At 37.2% G+C, this 21,261-nt stretch overlaps 1 protein-coding gene across 2 annotated transcripts in view; it reads left to right on the forward strand.

The window, feature by feature from the left end:
• The window catches only part of UMAD1 (UBAP1-MVB12-associated (UMA) domain containing 1), a 73,972-nt gene that overhangs the window by 45,525 nt on the left and 7,186 nt on the right, over positions 1-21,261 (forward strand). For both annotated transcript variants that reach the window (XM_034063624.1, XM_034063632.1), the window contains exon 2: positions 10,253-10,338. In XM_034063624.1, coding sequence (XP_033919515.1) covers positions 10,253-10,338 — 86 coding nt within the window. The remainder of the gene's footprint in view (positions 1-10,252; positions 10,339-21,261) is intronic.

A 21,261-nucleotide genomic window follows, 5' to 3' on the forward strand; every position in this document is an offset into this window, starting at 1 on the left:
GAGCATTACTTCTGGTCTCTTTTTACTAGCGAGAAGCAGATCATATTCTGTAAACACCCCCAAATCTTCTATCTCTGTGCCAGTTTCAGCCACATATGACAATGTTTTCCTGCATTATCAAGGACAGAAGATTGATCATGTAAATCTTATTCTTTAAGTAAGCATCTTAAATTTGCATTATTTGTTTTCTAACATAATTTCCATTTATGTAGCAAGCTTCATATGCAAATATTAGGCTATCAGCACCTCAGGTTTTGACAGGAAAATAATTTTAATGCATGCTGGACCTACTGACATGCAAGTAACACAGTGTAACCAAGAGACTGAGCGGGCAGCCCACACTGCAGATTTCTGAGTGCTAGGAAAACCTCTTTCCTCATCAAAATTGGCTTCAATGTGCTGTTTTTATTCTAGACAGGATTGTGTCTAGAACTACATGACAAATAAAGAAGGAGGGGACTCCTAATCTCATAGTTAAGTGAGGATAGTGAAATAATCTTAATTTCATATTGAAAAGTTGAATGTTATAATAAATATTTACTTTTTGAACAACACCTGAACCTGTAATCTGAGATAGGATTTACAAGTTAGTTTTCACTAGTGACAAGAAAATGATATTGCTGAAATGTGTTTAAGGAAAGGTTGCTGGCTGGCAGTACTCTGCATGAGCTGTACTATTGTCTTCAACTGAGTTTGTTGTTTTTACTAATGTTTCCCCAAAGCCTTTTACCACTCATCAGGAACAGAAGAAGTAAAGACTTTTATTGTTTTGAGATTAAACTTGTTATCATCCTTCCAAGCAAAATAAGAAAACACAGAAAGGATTGTGAAGATCATTACTGTTATATTCTCATTAAGGGTAAAGAAGACAAAGTTAGACAAGAGAAACAGAATAAATCAACATAAATAGCACTGTGTTTGTCTCCGTCCCTTGGAAAAGCAAAAAGGATCTAGTGGAAAACTGTAACCATAGAAGAAAATCTTGCTTGCAAACTGCTGCTTCTTTTACATTTATTGCATACCAGCCCCACCATACAGCAAAATTGGATTATGCTAAGTGAAGACATCTTTCACTGCCCAGGAAGAAGATTTGAGAGTGAGGTGGAAAGTAAAGAGATTATATAAATTAACACTAAACTTCTCCAAATGTCTAAAAATCTAAGGGACTTCTTGTTTTATTCTTAACCTTAAAACAATGTACTTATTCTGTGGGATGATTGATCTGGTCTAGATGACCATGACAATAAGATGACACTCAGTGATTATAGAAACATCTAAAAAGAAAATGTAATCAAGTCATAAAACTTTTCTTTTTCAAAAAAGTAGGTTAAATGGTTTACTTCCCCAGAAAAGTGTAATTCGCTTGGGCTTAGAAGGTTGCATTTGTTTTGATGGGAAAAAAAGGGGTTTATCTGACAGATGAAGTGAATGACAGAAAGATTTAAAGGTTCTCTAGGAATCTCAACAACTGCAACTTCATACATGTAGAGACGGGCCTATGTCATGCAATCTATGCCTTCCAGGCATTTTTGCAGGTTTGGTTTTGTTTTGTTTTTTCCTAGGGACAATGTTCATGATAAATACTAATATATAATAAATATGCTGGGGGCTTATCCACATAAAAGTATCAGTTGAACAAAGGCAGAGTACTGAATAGTTTTGAGGTTCTCCCTGAGGCATTGGCACACATGCCCAGTGAAGCATGAATGTTGGGTCAGAAGACTTAGAGGACATACTCTTATGTAGCTTTTGTTTTCAACTCCTTTCTAATAAAATGATTGAACATGTCATAAGCCCTTACTTGGATCTGTACTATATTGCTTGTACTATGTTTCAACACTAAGGATGTATTGAGTAGCAGATAAGTCGTATCACTGGCTCATTCCAATAGCAAAATTAGATAAGAAAGGTGTGGCAGCATCTAAGGTAGTAAACTAGAGTGGGATTTCCAAATAGGAAAATAGAAAAGTGAGATCTTCCAAAAGATATGCTGTGGCAGAGGGTTCAGTGTTTTTGTGGGCTCCTTAGAAAGGCTGCTATGCACATATAATGGAGGAGAAAGTACTTGCATGGATGCATCACACCAGTAAATCAGAATGAAATTTATCCTTAGCATTTCTTTAGGCTTGACATGAAAGTATCATGAGTTAAATCTAAAATAAAATAACATTTTATCATAGGGGATCCTGGCTTTTGAATAGATAGATTCTACAGTTTTCTTTGAAGATGACTGTGGACCTGGAGGTAACAAATAGTAGAGGGATAGATATAACTATGAAATGAGAGAGACTGTGGAACCTCCATCTTTGGAGACTCAAAATTCAGCTGGACAAGCACCTGAGGAACATAGTTTCACTTTGAAGTTGGCCCTGCACTGAATTGAGAGTTGGAGTAATGTGACCTCCAGGGACTCCTTTGAACCAAAATATTGCTATGAAATTCTTCAGCTTGTGATTTGTTGGCTTTCTGAAAAAGTTGGGCACCTATGGAAAGAAAGACATAAAAATGGGGGTCAGGGCAGTTGGAATGATTTAGCCTCAGTGAAGTGGTTGGAGATGGAGATGGATTTAAACTCTATAGGTCCTTTGTTCTAGGCTCCAGGCTCCAGCTTTGAAAGAAGCTGAAGTTTTAAGAAATAAAAAAAAAGTGCAGAAATAAAAATATTTTTGCAAACTTAAAAGTAGTAGATCTGGGATACCGGAAATTTACAGTATCCTTTCATATTATTTTTCTGTTACCATCTGCCTGAAAATTTTTTGTTTGGGGTTTGTTTTGGTGTGGGGTTTTTTGGTGGTGATGGGGAAGTTTCTGTAAGGGAGTTTTTAATTCATGGTTTTGCCGTGATCTCGATAGTGGGATGTGGGTTGAGAAGACCCTGACAGAATTGTTTAGGGAAATGGAGATGCTACATTAAGGTCGCCTGCAGAAGGATGGTATACCAAAGTGAAACTGGGTGGAAATTCAGAGTGCCACTCCCATAATCTTCAGTGGCATGTCCTGTAGCTGGATTTGCTATTCCTCTTAATTGGGAAAGGACTGAACCTTGTTGCTTCATGTCTCTAAATGCAAAAACATTCAGGATAATGTTTACCTTATTAGTTTCCGCCCTTCCTTTTACAGGTTTGAAGAAATCAGTCTTTCAGGGTTCTCAAAGCAAGTTTTACGTAGATTTTTTTCTCATTGTTTGTTAGGATAATTAGAGGAGATACTGGTAAGTTCTACTCCCAGTCAAAAGTTTATTTGTAGGACCCCTTAGTACCAAGGTATACAGACACTGTTGAAACTCAGAGTAAGGCTGCCAAAGATTTACCAAGTGCCTGCTTAGGCTAACCCAGACCTCTGATGTAGTATGGGCTTACACAGACTTCCTTCTCATTCATCATTCATCCTTATGCAGCATAAACTCTTAAACTCTTGCTTTGCTGAAAGTTGCAGCTGTCAAGAATCTTTTTTGCTGATGTATTGGATTTTTGGGGGCTATTACTAGCTTGTTGAAGTGAAACTGCTGTTGATATGAAAAGCTTTAATATGAAATCAGGATGAGGTGACCTCAAACTAGGATGACTTCATTGTTTTGCCAACTATACATATTCTTGTAAGACTATTAATGTCTTGGCCATGTGGACACAGAGGCTATGAGGATTGATGTATAGGTTTTTTAGCACTAACACTAAATGGAATGGTAGCCCCACTTTTAAGAAAAGAGAAGAGCTGCCTATCCATTAATGTCCCATCTCTCACACTGAAGAAGACAGCAACTGGCCAGTGCCTTATTTGGTTCAGATAGATCATTGAGTGATCTGTTAATAACCAATGGTAACTGCTAAATTGCTTACAGTTTATTATATTTTCCTATAATTGTGTGCAATCCATTCAGGGGGGTTGGACTAGATGATCTTTAGATCTTTTTCCTTACAAACCACTTCATGATTCTGTGCTCATTAGCAAAGATTCCAAAGTTCTTTCTGTCTTCTGGTTAATTGTCTTGATCCCATAAAATCAGCACAACATTGTGTTCTGGGTTCTGCCAGCAGTGATCCCTGGTATCACGCCACTGCAGTCCCCAACTCACTCACAGGATAGGAACTGGCTGGTAAACATATTTCACTGATAATCTGGATTCACAGCTCAGCCCTCTTTGGTACTAAATGTAGCTGTGAATTCTTGAAATGAACCAGGGTGACTGAGATGATGTTTGAGAATAGAAATGGCAGTAAGGAAAACAGCAGCCACTTGACATCCAATGCTGCTTGCCCGTCTGCTGCATGCACAAAAAAAGGAAAAGAACTTTTTACTTTGCTGTAAATTTGCAGTGGTGCTGAAAGTAAATGGAAGCTGTGGTACACCCTGGGAGTGGGTGCTGGAGAAACAAGCATGGCTTGGGAGAAACTGAACAAAAACTCTTTTCATCCCTGCTGAAGGAACTGGAGGATATTTAAATGAAGCTGAAGAGGAGCAAGACTCAGAGAAGTGATACTATCAAACATCTTTACACAGAAATGCAATTGTAGGCACTCCTGAGACTCAGATGTTCAGCAGGGAGGGGGAATTACAATACTTGTTAAATATCTCCCTATATTCAAAGTGCTGCCACTATCGATGGACTGAAGCCTGAAGTGCTGTTGGTTTATCCTGGAGCAGGGTGACTTAAAATTGGTGTGTCTGGTCTGTCTTTCTTCCTTATCTCAGGGATAGAGGGGAAGATTTATGAGTAAGAAAGAGATGTAAGTAACTGCAACAAAACCTTGACACTTCTACAGAGTCAGCCTCTCCTGTTTTCAGATCCTACTAATCCTCTCTTAAAACTTTTTGTCTTTTTGCTTCCAAGTACAAGAAGATAATGACAGGCAACAAAGAATTAAGCAACTCGCTAAGGTATAATGGAAAATAGTTGTTTGAAGCTGAAAATCTGTATTTGGTAGCTTGTTACTGCTTGCTGTGTTGCACATGCTTCACTGTCTCACAGGATTCTTGTACAGACCAGAACAAATGTCAGTCTAAGTTTTAGAAGTCTCTAAAATGTATTTGCAACTGGTTTTAATTTTTTAAGATGAGGGTGGTCTCAACTTTTAAATGCTGTTGATCAAGAGACTGCACAGCTTAAGGATAACAAAATGCTGGAAGAGGAAAGAGTATAAATAGAAATCCCCCTTCCTTGTTGAGTAGAAGCCAAACTTGTGGTTGAACTGTTCTGTATAAGAGTTCACAGAGGTCCAGATAGGCAGCTGAATGCAGATTTATGAAGAAACCAAAGATTAAGAAGGGGACATACATAGTAGATACTGAAGACTCAACTAGGTATTTCTTTGCTGTGCAACACCTGACTGCAGTTCTTGGATAAAGGAGATACCAGTGGAACTCATGGAATGTTGGTGTAAATCCAGCACCACCTCAGTGAATGGAGAAACGTATGTCTGACCTTTGAGTGCAATGCCATTTATTTGGGCCTGGAAGAGGCTTAATATAACTTAAAAAGACTCTCCCAACACTGTGGATTTGAAATATGGGCTTATCTGGACAGTAGGATAAATATGTCTACTGCTGTCTTTTCAAACTTTAAAATATTTTTTCTTTGATAAGTATGGAACCATTTTGCAGCAATAAGCATAATATTTTTTTTCCTCTGATAAATTTTCTTGGTAACATACTGCATATTATCGAATATGTAATATGTTTAAACCATATTACACTGCACAGAGTGTCCCTCGTTTCTAATTCTTATAGGTTCTAAATAGTATGATTTTTTTAAATACATGACTTAGATTTTTTTTAATAGGATTTTTATGTCTAAAACTTTGCATAATGCTTTCAAACCAAGGGGTATACAAGCCAGAATCTGTTTGGTAAAATGAATCATTTTGTCTGTTATCTCTTAATTGAAATAGAGCTTTAAACTTGCTCTAGTTCAGACAAATTAGTTTAGGAAATCTTATGGCCGACGTTTATACAGGAGGTTAGGCTAAATGACTAAGGTGGTTTCTCTGGCCTTATCCATGGGTATATTTACAGTTCAGTTCTGATGGAAAACTTTTTTTTGGGAGTGGTGGTGAGTATTTGGTAGCCCTTCCTACTAAGGTCATGTATTTGTGAATTTGTCAAAGCTAGGTTTCAGTTCCTTAGTTTGGTGAAATTGTGGCTATATACCAGTTTGCATCCAGATTGTGTAAGGGATATTGTTTGGGTTTGTTGTTATTTTCCAGGGTGTTGGGGGAGGGGTGGGGGGGTGGGACGGGAACAGATGGACGGATGGACACATGACACAGAAACCTGGTTCTTTGGTTTCCCCCAGAGTCAAAACCTGTCTATCAGAATGTATGAAGTGCTTAAAAGAACCCACATTAATTCTTGCACCCAAAGGTCTGCGGTCTCATGGGATGTCTGTCTGGTGTTTACCTTCATAGTGTGAAGATAGATGAGGAGATTGCAGGGTTGCAGTGGAGAAGAGGAAAAGCCAGATCAGAGGGAAGCATCTGAAGAGCTAAGCCTGAAGAAGAAGGAGAAACTGTAACCCCCAGTAAGGGGAACAGATATGAATTTAGATCAATGGGAAACCAAGGCAAGCTGAGCAGAAAAAAAATAAATTGGGGGTGGCTGAACAAAATGGATTAGCTTTGGCAAGATTGATAAGGCTGGGAACTGGTAGAACTGAGGAGGTATGTGGGAATTAATTCAGTATTTGGACTAGTAGAAACAAGGATGACTAATCTGTTTGGATCTTTGAGATAGGAACCAGTAAAAAAAAACTACACCAAAAATACCTATTTCTCTGGAAAAGTATTCTATCCTAGTGGATATCTTGGGCAGCTTGGTGTGCAGCTGCCTATAAGCATTCTGACTCCAGTAACTCAAATAATAACAGCCTATGCAAAGATTCAAGCCTTACCCTTGCAGGAGCATATTTTTAACAAGGAAGAGCTCTGCCTTGAAGTTCAGTTTACAAAGGCAATTTGAGTTGTGAAACTCTATAGATATTGCTACATTTTGGCCTCCTTAAGAACTCATGACCTCCAGGAGTTGGATGTCAAAGTTCTAAGTTGAAAAATTTCATTTCTCTCCAAATGAGCTGTTCTTATTCTTCCTTTCCTGTGAACACTTTTACATTTTTGACCTTTTGGTCCTGATTTCAAACAAAGATTCTTTTCATCTTAAGGAAAACTAATCACAGGAAAAAAGTGTATTCTGGATAGCATTAACACACATGAATTTGGTCTTTTATTTTTTGCATATAAAAACTTCAGAGTGCTTTCCCAGGAATGGTATGTAAAGACAATGAGTAAAAAGTTGGCTCCTGTGTTTCTTAAATCTCTGGTGTAACTCTCTTTCAGTATGTTTATGCATACACCCAACTTTACCCAATATGAGTCATCTCACTGACTTCAGTTGGCTGTCCCTTTGCTACTGACAGGCTGTTCAGCTCTTCCCTTGCACACTTGATGAGTGTTTGTCCAGCTCACTGCAGTCTACTTGGATCTTCACAAGTCTTCATGCAATCAGTATAGGTTCCCTTGACAAGTCCTCATTTTAGGGAAGGGTATCCTGTGTAGTCTTCCATCCTGCATCCCTGATGGAATGTAGGACTTGAAGTGACATAAAAGGTCATTCATCTTCCTTGTTTTGACAGGGTTGATACCATTTGTGACAGATGTTTCTACAACCTACCTTTGAAATTTTTTGAGGTGGACCACTGTTTAAAGTGACCATTTCCTTAGGTTGTGTCAAGTGCTTATGTAGCCTTACTCCTGGAGAAATTGATCTAGCCTAAATCTGGTACAATTTAAACTTACTCTCATCCAAAGCAAATGTCCCAAAAATATGTCTTACTGTCCTCTTCATACATCTATTAACCATTTTCATGCCTCCCCAAGTTTTTGCAATCTTTCATTGCAGAGTGCATTCACAAGAGCTCTAATAATTTTTCTTTGAAGGCCTCTTCATAAGAAATGTAAACTAATGGTTTGGCATAATTTATTTTCATGGTTGTTACTTACCTCATTATCTTATAGGTGATTACAAATTCTGTTTTTCACATTATTGTGGGGTGGAATCAATGATTAACTGAATTCCCATCTTATTTGGTCTCACTCCTTCTCCCTCCTCTCCACTTTTTTTAAGGTGGTGTGAATACAAGTGTTTTGGAGTATTTTATGCATAAAATTACTAGTTGACTGAGAAGCATTTTTCCGTTAAATACTTTTTCCAGAAAAGATCTTGGAAAGGATAGACATTAATAGAATTAATAGGCATTACTGACCTATAACAAAGAGGATTTATTGATGATACTCAAAATACACTGTTAGGAATAATACCTGAGTATTAAACAGCATGCTCAGTGGCTGTTTGTTTTCATAAGATAATTTCTCAAACACTGCATTGTACCCAGGAGACTCGACCAGGTTCTGAGGGCGGCATGGAGCAAGCATGTGTGGACCTGGTGTCATTGGCTTCCAGGCTAATGGGGCATGGGCAGAATCTGGCTGCTCTTCCCAACAGCTTCTGCTGGGTACATCGTCTCTAACTAAACCTCAGGAGAAAATGGTGATTCATTTCTGATGGACACAGGCTTAGCAAAGGAGTTACACTACAGTAACTTGAGCCTTTTCATTTAGAATTGCTGCTGCAGGACTCCTTAGGGATAGAGACTTTCAAAATACTCCATTACAAAAAGCATAACAATTCAAATAAAAATAAAACCAGAATTACATTACTTAATCTTTCACTGGTCATCTCCTCTTATAACCTGTTTACTGAGTAGCGCTTTGTGCTGGGTTCAGCAGTAGCAGTCATTTTTCTCCTTAGTAGCTGGTGCAGTGCTGTGGTTTTGACTTTCAGCCTGGGGACAGCACTGATAACACCAATGGTTTTAATTGCTGCTCAGTAATGTTTACTCCAACCAAGGACTTTCTGAGTCTCATGCTCTGCCAGGGAGGAGGGGCAGCCGGGAGGAAGCAGAGACAGGACACCTGACCCAAACTAGCCAAAGAGGTATTCCATAACACAGCATGTCATGCACACTATATAAACTGGGGGCAGTTACCCGGAAGGGCTAGATCACTGCTCGGGTCAGGCTGGGTATCAGTCAGCAGGTGGTGAGCTGTTGTATTCTCTTCCGTTGTTATTTCCCTTATCATAATTATTATTATTGGTGGTAGCAGCAGTGGTTTGTGTTATACCTTAGTTACTGGACTGTTCTTATCTCAACCCGCGAGAGTTACAATTTTTCAATTCTCCTCCCCATCCCTCTGGGAGTAGGGGAATGAAGTGGGGGGGAGGGGGGCGGGTAGGGAGAGAGTGGCTGCGTGGTTCTGAGTTACCAGCTGGTCTTAAACCATGACACACGAATAGCAAAAGGAGATAATCCACAAAATCTTTACAGCTCCTTGTACACCCTCCCACCCAACAAAGAAGATCAGAGAAGATAGGCTAGGTGGATATTTGTTTTATTATGTCTGAGAAAAAAATGCTTGTTTTTTTATTGTTGTTTTACTATCTCTATCTTTAAAATTAATGATGTATCTTCTGTCTTTAAAAAAAATTAAATACTCTTGTCTCTAGTTTATTGCTGTGTTCTGCTCATCTTATAGATTGGTACCAGCTGCAGCTTTTGGGATAAACTGGATCATATGTCCTCAGTAAAATCATGGGCACAGGTAGCCACATCTTTGCAATGGGAGGAGGTTAGTGGCCAGCCTGACAAGTAGTCATTGTTCCAGTACAGTCAAAACCAGGCTTTTTCTCTCAGTATACTGTGTCTCTCTTTTAGCACTAGTGCACAGATATCCTCTGTATGGAAATGAGGTTACAAATAATGATAGTGCAATGGTGCACATGTTCTCCCAGCCTGATACAGGACTGGGATGTGATGTGTTCGTGCTCCTGGTATTGCCTTTGCACCAGATACTTGTACTGCTATGTCTCCTGGTTGTCACTTTGCCAGTATTAGAATGTAATGGTCATAGAAAGTGCAAAATACAGGCCCTGCATTTTTCTTTTTTTTTTTTTTCCTCTAATTTTTTCCCTTTTATTAACTGACACAGATTTATTCTTGGGTTTTACAGACTACTTTTCAATGTTTTTCTCTTTTCACATTTTCAAAACTGTAAAATGTAAATGTGGCAACAGAGGTCCCACTTTCCAGGGAATTGTATAATCTGATTTTAGGAAGACTAGGGAGTTTTTCCTATTCTTTGTAAAAGAATTTTCAGTGATTGAATAGTTGGTTTTGTTTTTTATTTTATTTTTTTTACTTTGCCAGGTGACACAATTGATGATCAAAGTAGAGAGTCAAAGGATAAAACTTCATTTCCAGAGACCAGACCAATGTACAACCAACCTTCACAGGTAGGAGAATAATTTCCTTGTAGCACACATGATGAAACTTCCATAGCTGCTCATTTAAGAAGCATGAATACCTTGCAGGAGAAAGTTTCAACATATTCATATTTTCCACAGACCAAGTACCTATTCAGCCTTTCTTGCAACTATCATAAAAGAAACACTGCTAGTAATTAGATGGCAATATTGTCAAAGTCACCAATATTGATTTGAAAAAGAAATAATAAAGACAACTGGGCTGTATGGTATTGCTGATTATCTTATTTTTATACTTGAGACATACAAGAACAAAAATATGGCTAGAATGTTAATGAATTGCATAGAAGCATTAGTGTGGTGAGTAGTGATGAAAAACGTCAAACATTTACATAAGTCATTTATTTCCCCAGCTACAATTATAAGTAACATGCTGTAAATGTATGAGTGTAATGGACTGTCTATACTATGTGTTTGCTTTGTTTCAGGACTGTGTGGTTGTAAATAATCTGGACTTCTTTGTCTTTATTTGATTTATTTAATATTTAATCCATGTATACGAAAGAAGGCTTTTCAGAATATTTCTGCATATGATGTACACATACTTGCTTCTCCTCTGAAAATGTTTTTGCAATGAGTATGAGCTTGTTTTCCATTGCCAAGTCGTTTTAGCTATTTGCAAGGTAACTGTGCCACATTTTGCTTTGGATATTTTGTGCTTTTGAGTGTGTTTTGTTTTGTTAGGGTTTTGGGGTTGTTGGGTTTTTTTTGTGGTTTTGTGTATTTTTTCTCTTAACCTGTGTTTTCTCTCTTTCTCATAGCTAGCCTTGAAACTAACTGTGTCTCTGTCTGTCCATCTCTTCTCAATGCCATGTTAATATTTATTGCTGAGTCCCTTGGTATATCAGAGGTGTGTGTGATAATGTTGCATCTTTAAGAGTGGCCAACATGTGGGTGTGATTTTCTTTTTTAATTTTAAATTAAATACTGTGGCTGATCCAGAAATCCTTAATTCATCATAAGTAACGAGTGGTTTGCCTTCTGATAATGTGGTAGTATAAATTAATTAAAATTAATCACAAAATTTTAGTCTGACTTCCAGATCCATGCACATCTGAGCCAGAGTGTTTTGCAACCAAGTCCTGCAATTCTGAGGGAATATAATGCATTGATGTTGTGGGTACCTACTGCACAGACATAGTTTCTCCTAATACGATATTCTCAATAGGTATTCTGAATTGCAGTTATAGTAGTGTCAGTGGTTTGTTCAATTATATGGAATTTCAGTAAAATAGGAACTTGTGTAGATTTTAAGCATTTATTAGTTAGAAGAAAAAAGCAGTTTTCAAAATAAAATAGCATATATGACAGTGAAAATAAACCAAATATTTTTTTAACCTTTCTATAAAAAGACTCATGTCACAAAAATAATGTACAAACTGGCTTGTGACAACATCAGTTAAATTAAGATACAGTGTTTAATATAGCTAAGATATTAATTGCAGTCTAGATTTCAGTATTTGGACTTCACATTTACCCTAACAAATTCTCAATTTCTCAAATTGAGTAACTGAGGATATGGATAATTCTGGCCATTAAGAAAGCAATATGCCTATTTGCTGTGGTGAGTGTATTTTTATAATTTGTGGGTGATCTTTACTAATTTAGCAAAACTGGAAAAGCAGGGTATTATGTACTCAGTATGTCATTGAGGCATAGAACATTAATTGAAATCATAAACCTATTAGCATTAAAAGAAGAGTGCTTCATAAGCATAGTACAACACATTAAACGATACTTGCCAGACTGCAAAATAGGATCAGATATCTGTCAGGCAGAGTTGAACAGAAGATTATTTAGTTCTTCAACTGCATCTTTCAAGTGCTGGAAAGTTACTTTTATTTTTAAATATAAACTATTTTACAATTTATTAGATGTAGGCTTTGTGGAACATGGAAAGTGTTTTTAGAAATGTTATTTAAAGAAGAATGAAGTAATACTTTGTTCCTGGGTCACTTCCTTATTCAAAAAGGAAGTGAGTTTTTTTTGAATAAAGTATCTTCTGGAGTGTTTTCTGGTAACTGTTATCATCTTTGGAATTTCCCATTTACTTGGATACTCTGGTATTTGTTTGCTGTACAGTTACTGAATTGTCAAATACAGAAATTGGTACAATCTTGCTTAAATTATTTAAATTAATGCACATATAAAAGCTTACACAGAGATCATCTTGCAGCTACTAGCAACACATAACCTCTTGCAACAAAGGTCATATCTACAGTCTGTGTTGTTCTAAGAGGTTTTGATATTGCATGTATGTTAGAGGAACTTATATTTAGAATATTGTTGGAGGATATTTAGAAACTTGTTGGAGGAAGGGTGTTCTCAAAGGCCAGCTTTAGTCCAAACATTTCATCTTCTGCTGCAGAGAGTGGGAACAGAAGCTGCTGCTTTGAACAGTCCCATGTGGAGTATCCTCTCCATCTCCACAGGTACAGATAGATGTTTAGGAGGGTCATCTCCCAGTGCGAGTCAGTCCTATGGAGATGTTTTGTCCGGCAGGGTAATGAGTGCTCTGGGCCTAATCAAGCGTCCACAATGCCACTGAAGTTGCTTCAGGCTCATGAGCTAAAAGTCATACGCACGTTTAAGTGCTTTTCTGGATTGAGGCCAAAATGCTTAGTGTTCTGCAGTGTTGAGAACTTGAATTAGTCTCTTTATGACTGTGAAATACAAAGCTTCTAATTTTAACTGCAACACCATCATCATAGAAAGAGGTATTACAGTGGGTTTTTTTTCGTGCTTGTGAGTTTTCCATTATTATAGTACAATTTCCAGATAATTCAGTCTTTATCTGCTTTTAGTGGGAATTTAAGGTTATAGAAGATAACAGAATGGAAAGGTTAGTTTTGATATATGAAGAGCGCCAGAGACCCTAGTAATGTGATGGGGTTATTTTTGATAATGAGCTCTTCCATTCGTAAAGCAAATTAGTGCAACCATGTATTTTTGTCCTACTGTGAGAACAATTACAAAGCGTATCTATTAGGAGACATAAAAAATACTTTTGACAGATGGTATGGCTGTGAATTAGGATTTATGAAGATTACTGTATGTCTGGTGTCCAGGACACCTGGGATTATTAAATTGATGTAAGAAACAACAATGTCAACAACCAAAATTACATTTCTGGTAATAGCTGCAGTGTTTTGTATCTCCCTACTGTCACCTTAAGAAGCAGCTTGTGTTTATTTGATATTGCAGTTCTTGACAATCCGACATGCGCTCTTTAGCCAACAGATGTCAGCACATTTAATGGGTGAAAACTGTACCAGTAAGAGTATTAAAATAAACTACCAAAACTGAGAGCTGTCTTTAGATTGCAAACTAAGATTTTCCTCATGCTGTGTGTTCTTGTTTTGTTTTTGGTTTTCTTTATAGTCCTATTTCTCCCTCAAATACTTAATGGCTGTTGTCTTCTATCTAAGGAGCTTGTTATACGTTTTCTAGGGCAAGAGAGAATCCCTCAAGGGATTGCTTAATCCATAATTATCTAATTTATATGTTGTTGTTATAGCCACTCTTAATTATATACCTTGCTGTGATACTTATCATCATGGAATGTAGATTTCCTTATGAATTGCAATGGTTCTTGTGCCCTTTCATAATTTGCTACAAAAACTGAGAATGTAGCAGATAACAAGCCAATGTTTCTTGAAGGAAATGTAATATTATCTATGGTTTCCTGCATGTACTTATGTGCACCATTTTGGGCAAGTATGTAAACGAATTAGAAAACAAAAATTATATCTGAATTGGCAAATAATGTCCTCATTAAATTCCTCTTTTGTAAAGCTGCCATGCAAGGATTCTGGATAGGCAAATAACAGTTTCCTAGGCATCTGGTTAGGGGTCATGTTAGTCAATTGGAAAGAAATAAATACTATAAGATATAAAATATCAAAGAAGAGATAATGGGAGTTGTAACTGCACAGAGGAGGGGCAAAAAATAACATTATTTTTATTCTTCTAGAGAAATTAGCAAGTATTGCTTAAGTTGATAGACCTTTAAAATATAATTTTGGGCAGATCACCTGATGTAATTTTAGGGCATGAATAATGTTAGTATTACCTTGTTTTCTTTTTTTAAAAAATATTGTTATGTATTTAAAAAAATAAATTGAAATTGTTTCTTTCAGACTTGTTATTGCTCACTTTTTCTAAAGCTTGGGTGTCTGGGTTGTTTTTGCAAGTTACTGGAAAAGGAGCTGTAACTGATCATGTTTGTTCAGTCACCCAGCTCTTAGTTTATGGTTCAGAGGGTCCCATATTTAAAATCACAAGAAGTGAGTTCTGGGCTAGATTTACTGCATCATTTTAAATGTCCTACATTTCCTTTAGAAAAGGTGGTTTATATTCAGAATTATTGGCCAATGTTTGTGACTGCTCTCTTTTGACAAAATATGGTGTCTCTAGAAAACGTTGCTGCTTAGATTGGCTTTTTTTTAAAGCTCTTTTAAGCTAGAATTCTAGTCATGGCCTTGTTAGATTAATTGCTTGTCATATGTCATATTAACTGCAATATCTTCTTTTTCACATATAAAGCCCTTAAAGCATGTTGGTCCATATTTTCTATCTTCTTAATTGGGTATGTAAGCAATAATCACTTAATGAAATTATCCAGTCTTAGAAGCGACTAGAATAAGGCTGTCTTGCTGCAAGTCATCAAGCATGTACTTTTCTCTGAATGCTGGTACTGTCAAGACTAAAGATCTTATGTTTTACTCAACTATTGTGTACGATCATAAGCTAAGCTATAGCAAGTCAATTTTTAACATTACTTTTAAAGAAGGATGACTAATTTTTAATGTTGATGGCTGCAATGGACATAGTCTTTCTTAGCCCCCATTGTCCTTTGCATATACAGCAAATAGCTGGCAGTTCTTTGAGGGATACATGCACAGCCACATATCAGAAGTGCATACAAAGCACAGCTGCCGTGTGATAAGAAAGGCATAGTATATGGTCATGATCTTAATGAGAATGAAGTTTAATAGCCCAGTCACCCCAAAACATCAACTATCGCATATTACAACTATTACTTTGCCACAGCATATTTACTTTACAATGCTTCATTATATGGTAATATTCATATCACTGTCTGATAATTGACAAAAATATGTAAGAAGTCTTCTAAGAAGACAAAGAAGTTCTCCAGCATATATGGACTAGTGGACTTAAGTCTGCCCTCAACAGTTGGGCAACTTAGAGGGAAGGGTGTATATTATATATAAATACATCAGGTATACGTACTTATGTAAAATTTAGGTAATATGGTTATTCATAAAAAAATCTGCTTCTGCATGTCACAAAGGATTAGTTGCAATGGCCTCACAAACAGCATTTTATAAACTCTGATTTGTGTAATTTATTGACCCAGGGTCAACCAGCAAGACCTGGGGGTGTCTTGTAAGACTTATCACCTTGTAGGGTTTTTCTCAGTTCTAAAGTGAATAGTTAGACTTGCTGTGTAACATGGGGTTATTTTAGATACCTAGTAATCACAGTAACATCAAGAATGCTATGTCCATTGTCTTTTTCTTAAAGGGAAGCATTATATTTTTCGATATAAGGAACTGGAGTGAGAACTGAGAGATGTGAATTAACATGCTTGTCACCAACTTCCTCTCATAACTTGGAAAACAGTTTATTTTCAAAAACTGATACAGCACTCTCTTACAAAGCACTTTTCTATAGCACTTTGCAAGTGTGAAATACTGTTAAAGCCTTTGTATAACTTCAGTTAAGATTTCATTACAACCAGAACTGGGGAAGCTTTACAGTCTTTTGAGATGAATGTTCTGTTTGGCCAGCAAATACACATAACCATAACACATGGATTGGAGCATCCCTCCCTTGTGGTCAGTTTATATGGTTGGTGAGGTCTGAGCAAGAGAAGGCAAAATCACCTCCTGCAGGGACATGCCGACACACAGGCATGGTATATTTTCATTTTTTTTTAGTGCCTATATATAGCTATGTATGTACCCACATGTATGAAGTTCATAAAGTAGTAAAACTGGCCTGATTGACAGCCTCTTCATTTTGAGACCTAGGCTTTAGTAAAGGAATGTATGCTTCAAATAGTGACCAAGGCACATATATCCAGAAGCACAATTTGCATACCTCCCTATTTAGTTTGGGCAGACTCACTATATGCTTGACTTAATTGCATGCTTACTCAGTTGCATTGAGTGGTTATTTGTAACAGAAGAAGCTTAAACTGGGTGCCCAGATGTTCTCATCACATATTTTAGCTTTCTTCTAATTTTGGGATCTTCTGACCAGCTTAATCCCCAGATAAAACTACTGATTATCCTGTATCTCTTCCCCAAACACATGCAGTCAGACTAAAAGCCGGTAATGCTGGCTCACTTTGCTGCTGTCAACAAATAGATTGGTCAGTCATTCTGCCTCTGGGAGCAACCCTTCTGGGCTCTCCAAATATGAAAATTGATCTAAAATGCATACATCACTTGATGAGACTGTGTGCTAACACAGCCTGATGGTACAGTGATAATTACAGCATGATGCATTAGCATAAAATGGTGGCTAAAAGACTGTAGCATAGGGCAGTTTATTAATAATTACTTTAAACACCAAGTAAGGAAAATAACAATGTCTTTAGGTTAGTTTTGCTGCCACTTTCTTGGGAAACAAAACAAAAAAAGCCCAAACAAACAAACAAACAAAAAAAACCCCCAAAAAAACAAAACCGCAAAACAGCAGTGGCCACTCCTTTCAATGGAAAGGCAATATGACATGAAAACTGCCTCATTTCAGTCCAAAATGCTAATATCAGTAAGACAGGAATATGTTTTTCTGTACTTTCCATCAGTGTGGTGATCCTTTCACCACAATGTACTGCTGCTGTAATTTCTGCCTTAAATCCCCAAAGCTTCACCACTCCTTAGTCATATCAGATTTGTGAAAGACATTGGGTAGTACATAGTCAAATTTTGTTCTAAAGCGCTTTATGAAATTGCAAGATAAAATGGAAATTGTCTGCAAATTTCTTTGCTTCCACGCTATTACAAATTTTAAGAACGCTTTTCTGCTGTTGTAATGCAATTAGTAGTCCTGCTTGATAAAAGCAAATCTATTTTTAAAGCAAAAAAAAAGTACCCTTCTTCCTTTTCATTATGGTCCAGTTATCTTCCTCTGGCAGATAACCAAGTTCTGGCCACCTTAGAGGCCATCTTAATTGAAGGAAATGACCAATATTTGTTTCCTTATGTTTATTTAATTAATTATTTGATCCTTTACTGTGTTAAGAGTCATCGTGCTTTTATTCCTGCATCTCAGAAGCCTAAGCAGTAGGTGCTGGGGACAACTCAGTGTTAATATTTTCACACTGAAGCTTTACAGACTTTGGCTCCTGGTAACCTGTTTGCTGAAGGTGCTGTTGGCACCTACTCCAAGTACAGACTGCATATGGAGGAACATAAAGGCAAATATCCATCTTTCCTTTCTCTCACTGACTTGAATCTCCCAAGCAGGTGGGAAGTTGTGTTAAGAGAATCTTGCCTAATTCACTGGTTTTGGTATTAGAATATTTTACATCTGTAAACAGGACATATTGCTAGTCTTGCCGCATTCTTGGATTTTAAGCAGCATGATAAAAATCTCAGTACAAAGCACTTAGTACAGCAATTTTTATTCACATATCTGCCTGAGAATCCATTTATGTTCTTCAAGACTGATGAGAGAGACCTTTAGGAAGATACAGGGGCTTAGTTACCTGGCAGAGCTTCTGAGAGCATGGCTGAGGATGTTGTTTGCAGGTATCACTGAAGAACTCCTGGGTTCAGACTAGTAATTCTTTATAACAGTACTTAATTAGCTTTTTTTTCTGAAAACAGAATCCAGGATAATTTCCTTTTCCTTTCCTCTCATTGTAGATGGAAATTGTTATCCCTCTGTCTTTTTCCGCTCACTGCTTTTTACATTCTATGGAGACATTTCACGGATGTTGCAGACGACCTCAGTTACTCAAGGAGAGATGTCTTGAAACAATAACTTCTGATTTATGCAGCTTTTCCCAGTTGTTTCAATTTGCTGAAAAATTTACTGACTTTTTGTGTGTGTGTGTGTGTGTGTGTGTGAAACCATGTTTGCTAAATATTTCCTTACTGGCTTTTACGTTCACTTGTCTAAGTTCTTTTCTTAAGTAGACAGCTTCCTTTCCTATTCAAGTCCTTGGATTTTCATTCATTTTAGTACAATAATGAGAGAATGTAGAATTATCCCTCTTTTTTAGAGCTTCTGCTCCATGGACATCTGCCATCTCAGAGAAACTGGCATCTTTATCCTGCCATAACAGATTACTATGTTGGAGCATCTACAATTGCAGGGGTTGGGAGAAAGGTATAGAGGAGGAGGAAGAGACCCAGTTTGTCTAAGCTTGTCCTGTTCAGGATATCAGCTTCTCAGAAAGTCTTCAGGATTTTTTTTTTCTTGGAGCAGTAGAGAGAAACTCACATCTTGTTGTCACTAACTGCATCAAACAAATGTCGCTGCTAAATTAAAAAGGATTATTTAAATACTGTCAATTTCATATGTGGTTAAAGTTTTACAAAAATTGCATATTCTTTGGCTATACTGAAAAGTTACCTGAGTTCCTATTACATCAGGAATAAAGGTAGCAGTAAAATAAGTGTGGGTACTTTCTGCTTTTGGATGACACTGAAGTTACAGAACAAATCCATTATTAGCATTTATCAGATTTCTCTGTTCATTTTGCAATATATTGACTTGCCCTTCACATCTGATTTGTGGCTTTGGAATGCGCTGCTGGATGTCCAGAGCTGCCTGCATTTTCAATTACAGTTCTTCTGGCTGGCAGTTTACTGACTCTAGTAAATTTCGTGAACTTTTTAATCTTTCAGCATACATGCTACAGAAAAGAAAAATCTGGCCTAGTTTGTAACATTTCCTGGCACTGGTAGAAACACAACGTGCTGAATATTGTTCATGTTGCTTATTATAATGTATGAGGTCTTTGCTATGAATAGCTTGCATCGTACTTCAAAGGAAAGGAGGAACTAGATAAACTGTTCCTTACTGAACACACACCTCTCTCTTTCTTCTGAGATAATACTTATCACGATATTCATGTTGCAGAGGAGGACGTGGTACAGAATTCACCTGTTAGGGCAGTACCCTAAGCTCAGGGGCCTCAGAGAGGCACAGGGAGGCAGCAAGAACAGGAAGCCTGCTAAAGAGGGGGTACAGCTCCTCAATTATCAGATTCGAAAATGTTAAAATTGGTTGGGTTAGAAGGACAGATAAGAGTGTAATTATTTTCTGGTGGGTAATTAAGCATTTTTAATAAAAATGTAGAATCCTTTTCTGCTTCATTGTTATTTCTGCTTTCTCTTAGTTCTGCAGTCTTTCTTCATGTTGCATATTATCCCTGTTTAATTTTATAGTTTCTCATGTTTAAGATGTTATGGTTCTCTGTCTTTAAAAAAATATTGAATGAAGTAATTAAATAATAGGAATTAGGAGTGAAGGGATAGAAGTAGGAGTTAGGAATAAAAATATCGTTATACAGTTTTGCTCATAAGGTCAATGTATTTGCTAAATTTATCACCACCACCCCCCCCCCGCAATTATTTCCTGTGCCCAACTGTTATAGGGGATTGAGTAAAAATAGAACCTTAATCTTGTTCTGTTTTGAGTTTGTGAAATTGTTAACAAAGAAAAACATGGGGTTTTTTCCTAGGATGAACAAATGAGATTGTTTGGACACTAGTAATGCAGCCCTCTGTGGTACTTAAGAATAATTTTCAGGGTAGGATTATATTCTGTAAGTGTTTCATAAATAAAATTAGAGGCATCTCTCATATTTACTGGGATACTGAAACTAACACACTTGAACCATGGAACATTCAGAGTATCCAGAGTTCAAATGGGGACCTCACAATTCTTCCCATCTGCAGACATTACCAGTTTTAGCTGTCTGGGAGGGTAAGGAGCATGTAGTAATTGCAGAAAGTTCATTCTGCATTTAAAATACCAAATCGTTAGAGAAAAAGCTGGTTCTGAATAATTGCACTTATCTAGTTGCTTTAATGTCAATAAGGATGTACAAATGTACATCATTATTGATACTGAATACGTGATTTAGCAAAGATTCCCCTACTGTTCTTTGCAGGCCAGGATACTCTGTGGGGAGCTTTGCTATAATAATGAAAAACTGTAGAATGTCAGAGGTACTTTTCACTGTTTCTTTAGAATCTTTTTCTTTAAGATTTCAGCAACATTAACCTGACCTTGATTCTGTTCTAGTCTAAGAAATGGCTGAAAAGCATGCTTTAAAGAGGAAAGTGAAAAAAAAAATATCAAAAGAGTATGCCACAAATCAGTAAAGATATTCCTAAATGCTTAGTTTAAAATCTGGTTCTGCTTTACTCTGAACAGCTGTGTTGATAAATGGAGAAAAATCATGCTGCCTACTGATCACACAAAATTTTTACAGGTAGCAGGAGCTCTTTAAGAAAGACAAATTACTGCTGTATTACAGAATGAGAGTCCTAAGAAGCTGGAAACAAGAGCCCAAAGCAAATGGGAAAGCTGATTTCCATTGACAGCCATTCTTGCTTCTAAAAGCCTCTCCAAGGACTCAGTCTTGGCCTGAAGCTTTCAGGCATGGAAGTCTGCCCTATTGCAACCACTGACAGCACCAGTTTTAGGCTAGTATTACAATCCCATTCACTGCATTTCTGTTAAGAAAGAAAGTGACCAGAAGCCATTTGGATACGGCAGTGAGCCACTACAAGGTCTCCGGCACTACTACTTCCACCTGCTTTTGTACTCCCAAAGAGAAATAACTTTTCTCTTGAGTCCCTGGAGGGGATGCTGACTAAACTTTTGAGTGAGACAAGAAAG

Source organism: Melopsittacus undulatus, chromosome 1 (genome assembly GCF_012275295.1).
Source record: "Melopsittacus undulatus isolate bMelUnd1 chromosome 1, bMelUnd1.mat.Z, whole genome shotgun sequence".
Taxonomy (NCBI): Eukaryota; Metazoa; Chordata; class Aves; order Psittaciformes; family Psittaculidae; genus Melopsittacus; species Melopsittacus undulatus.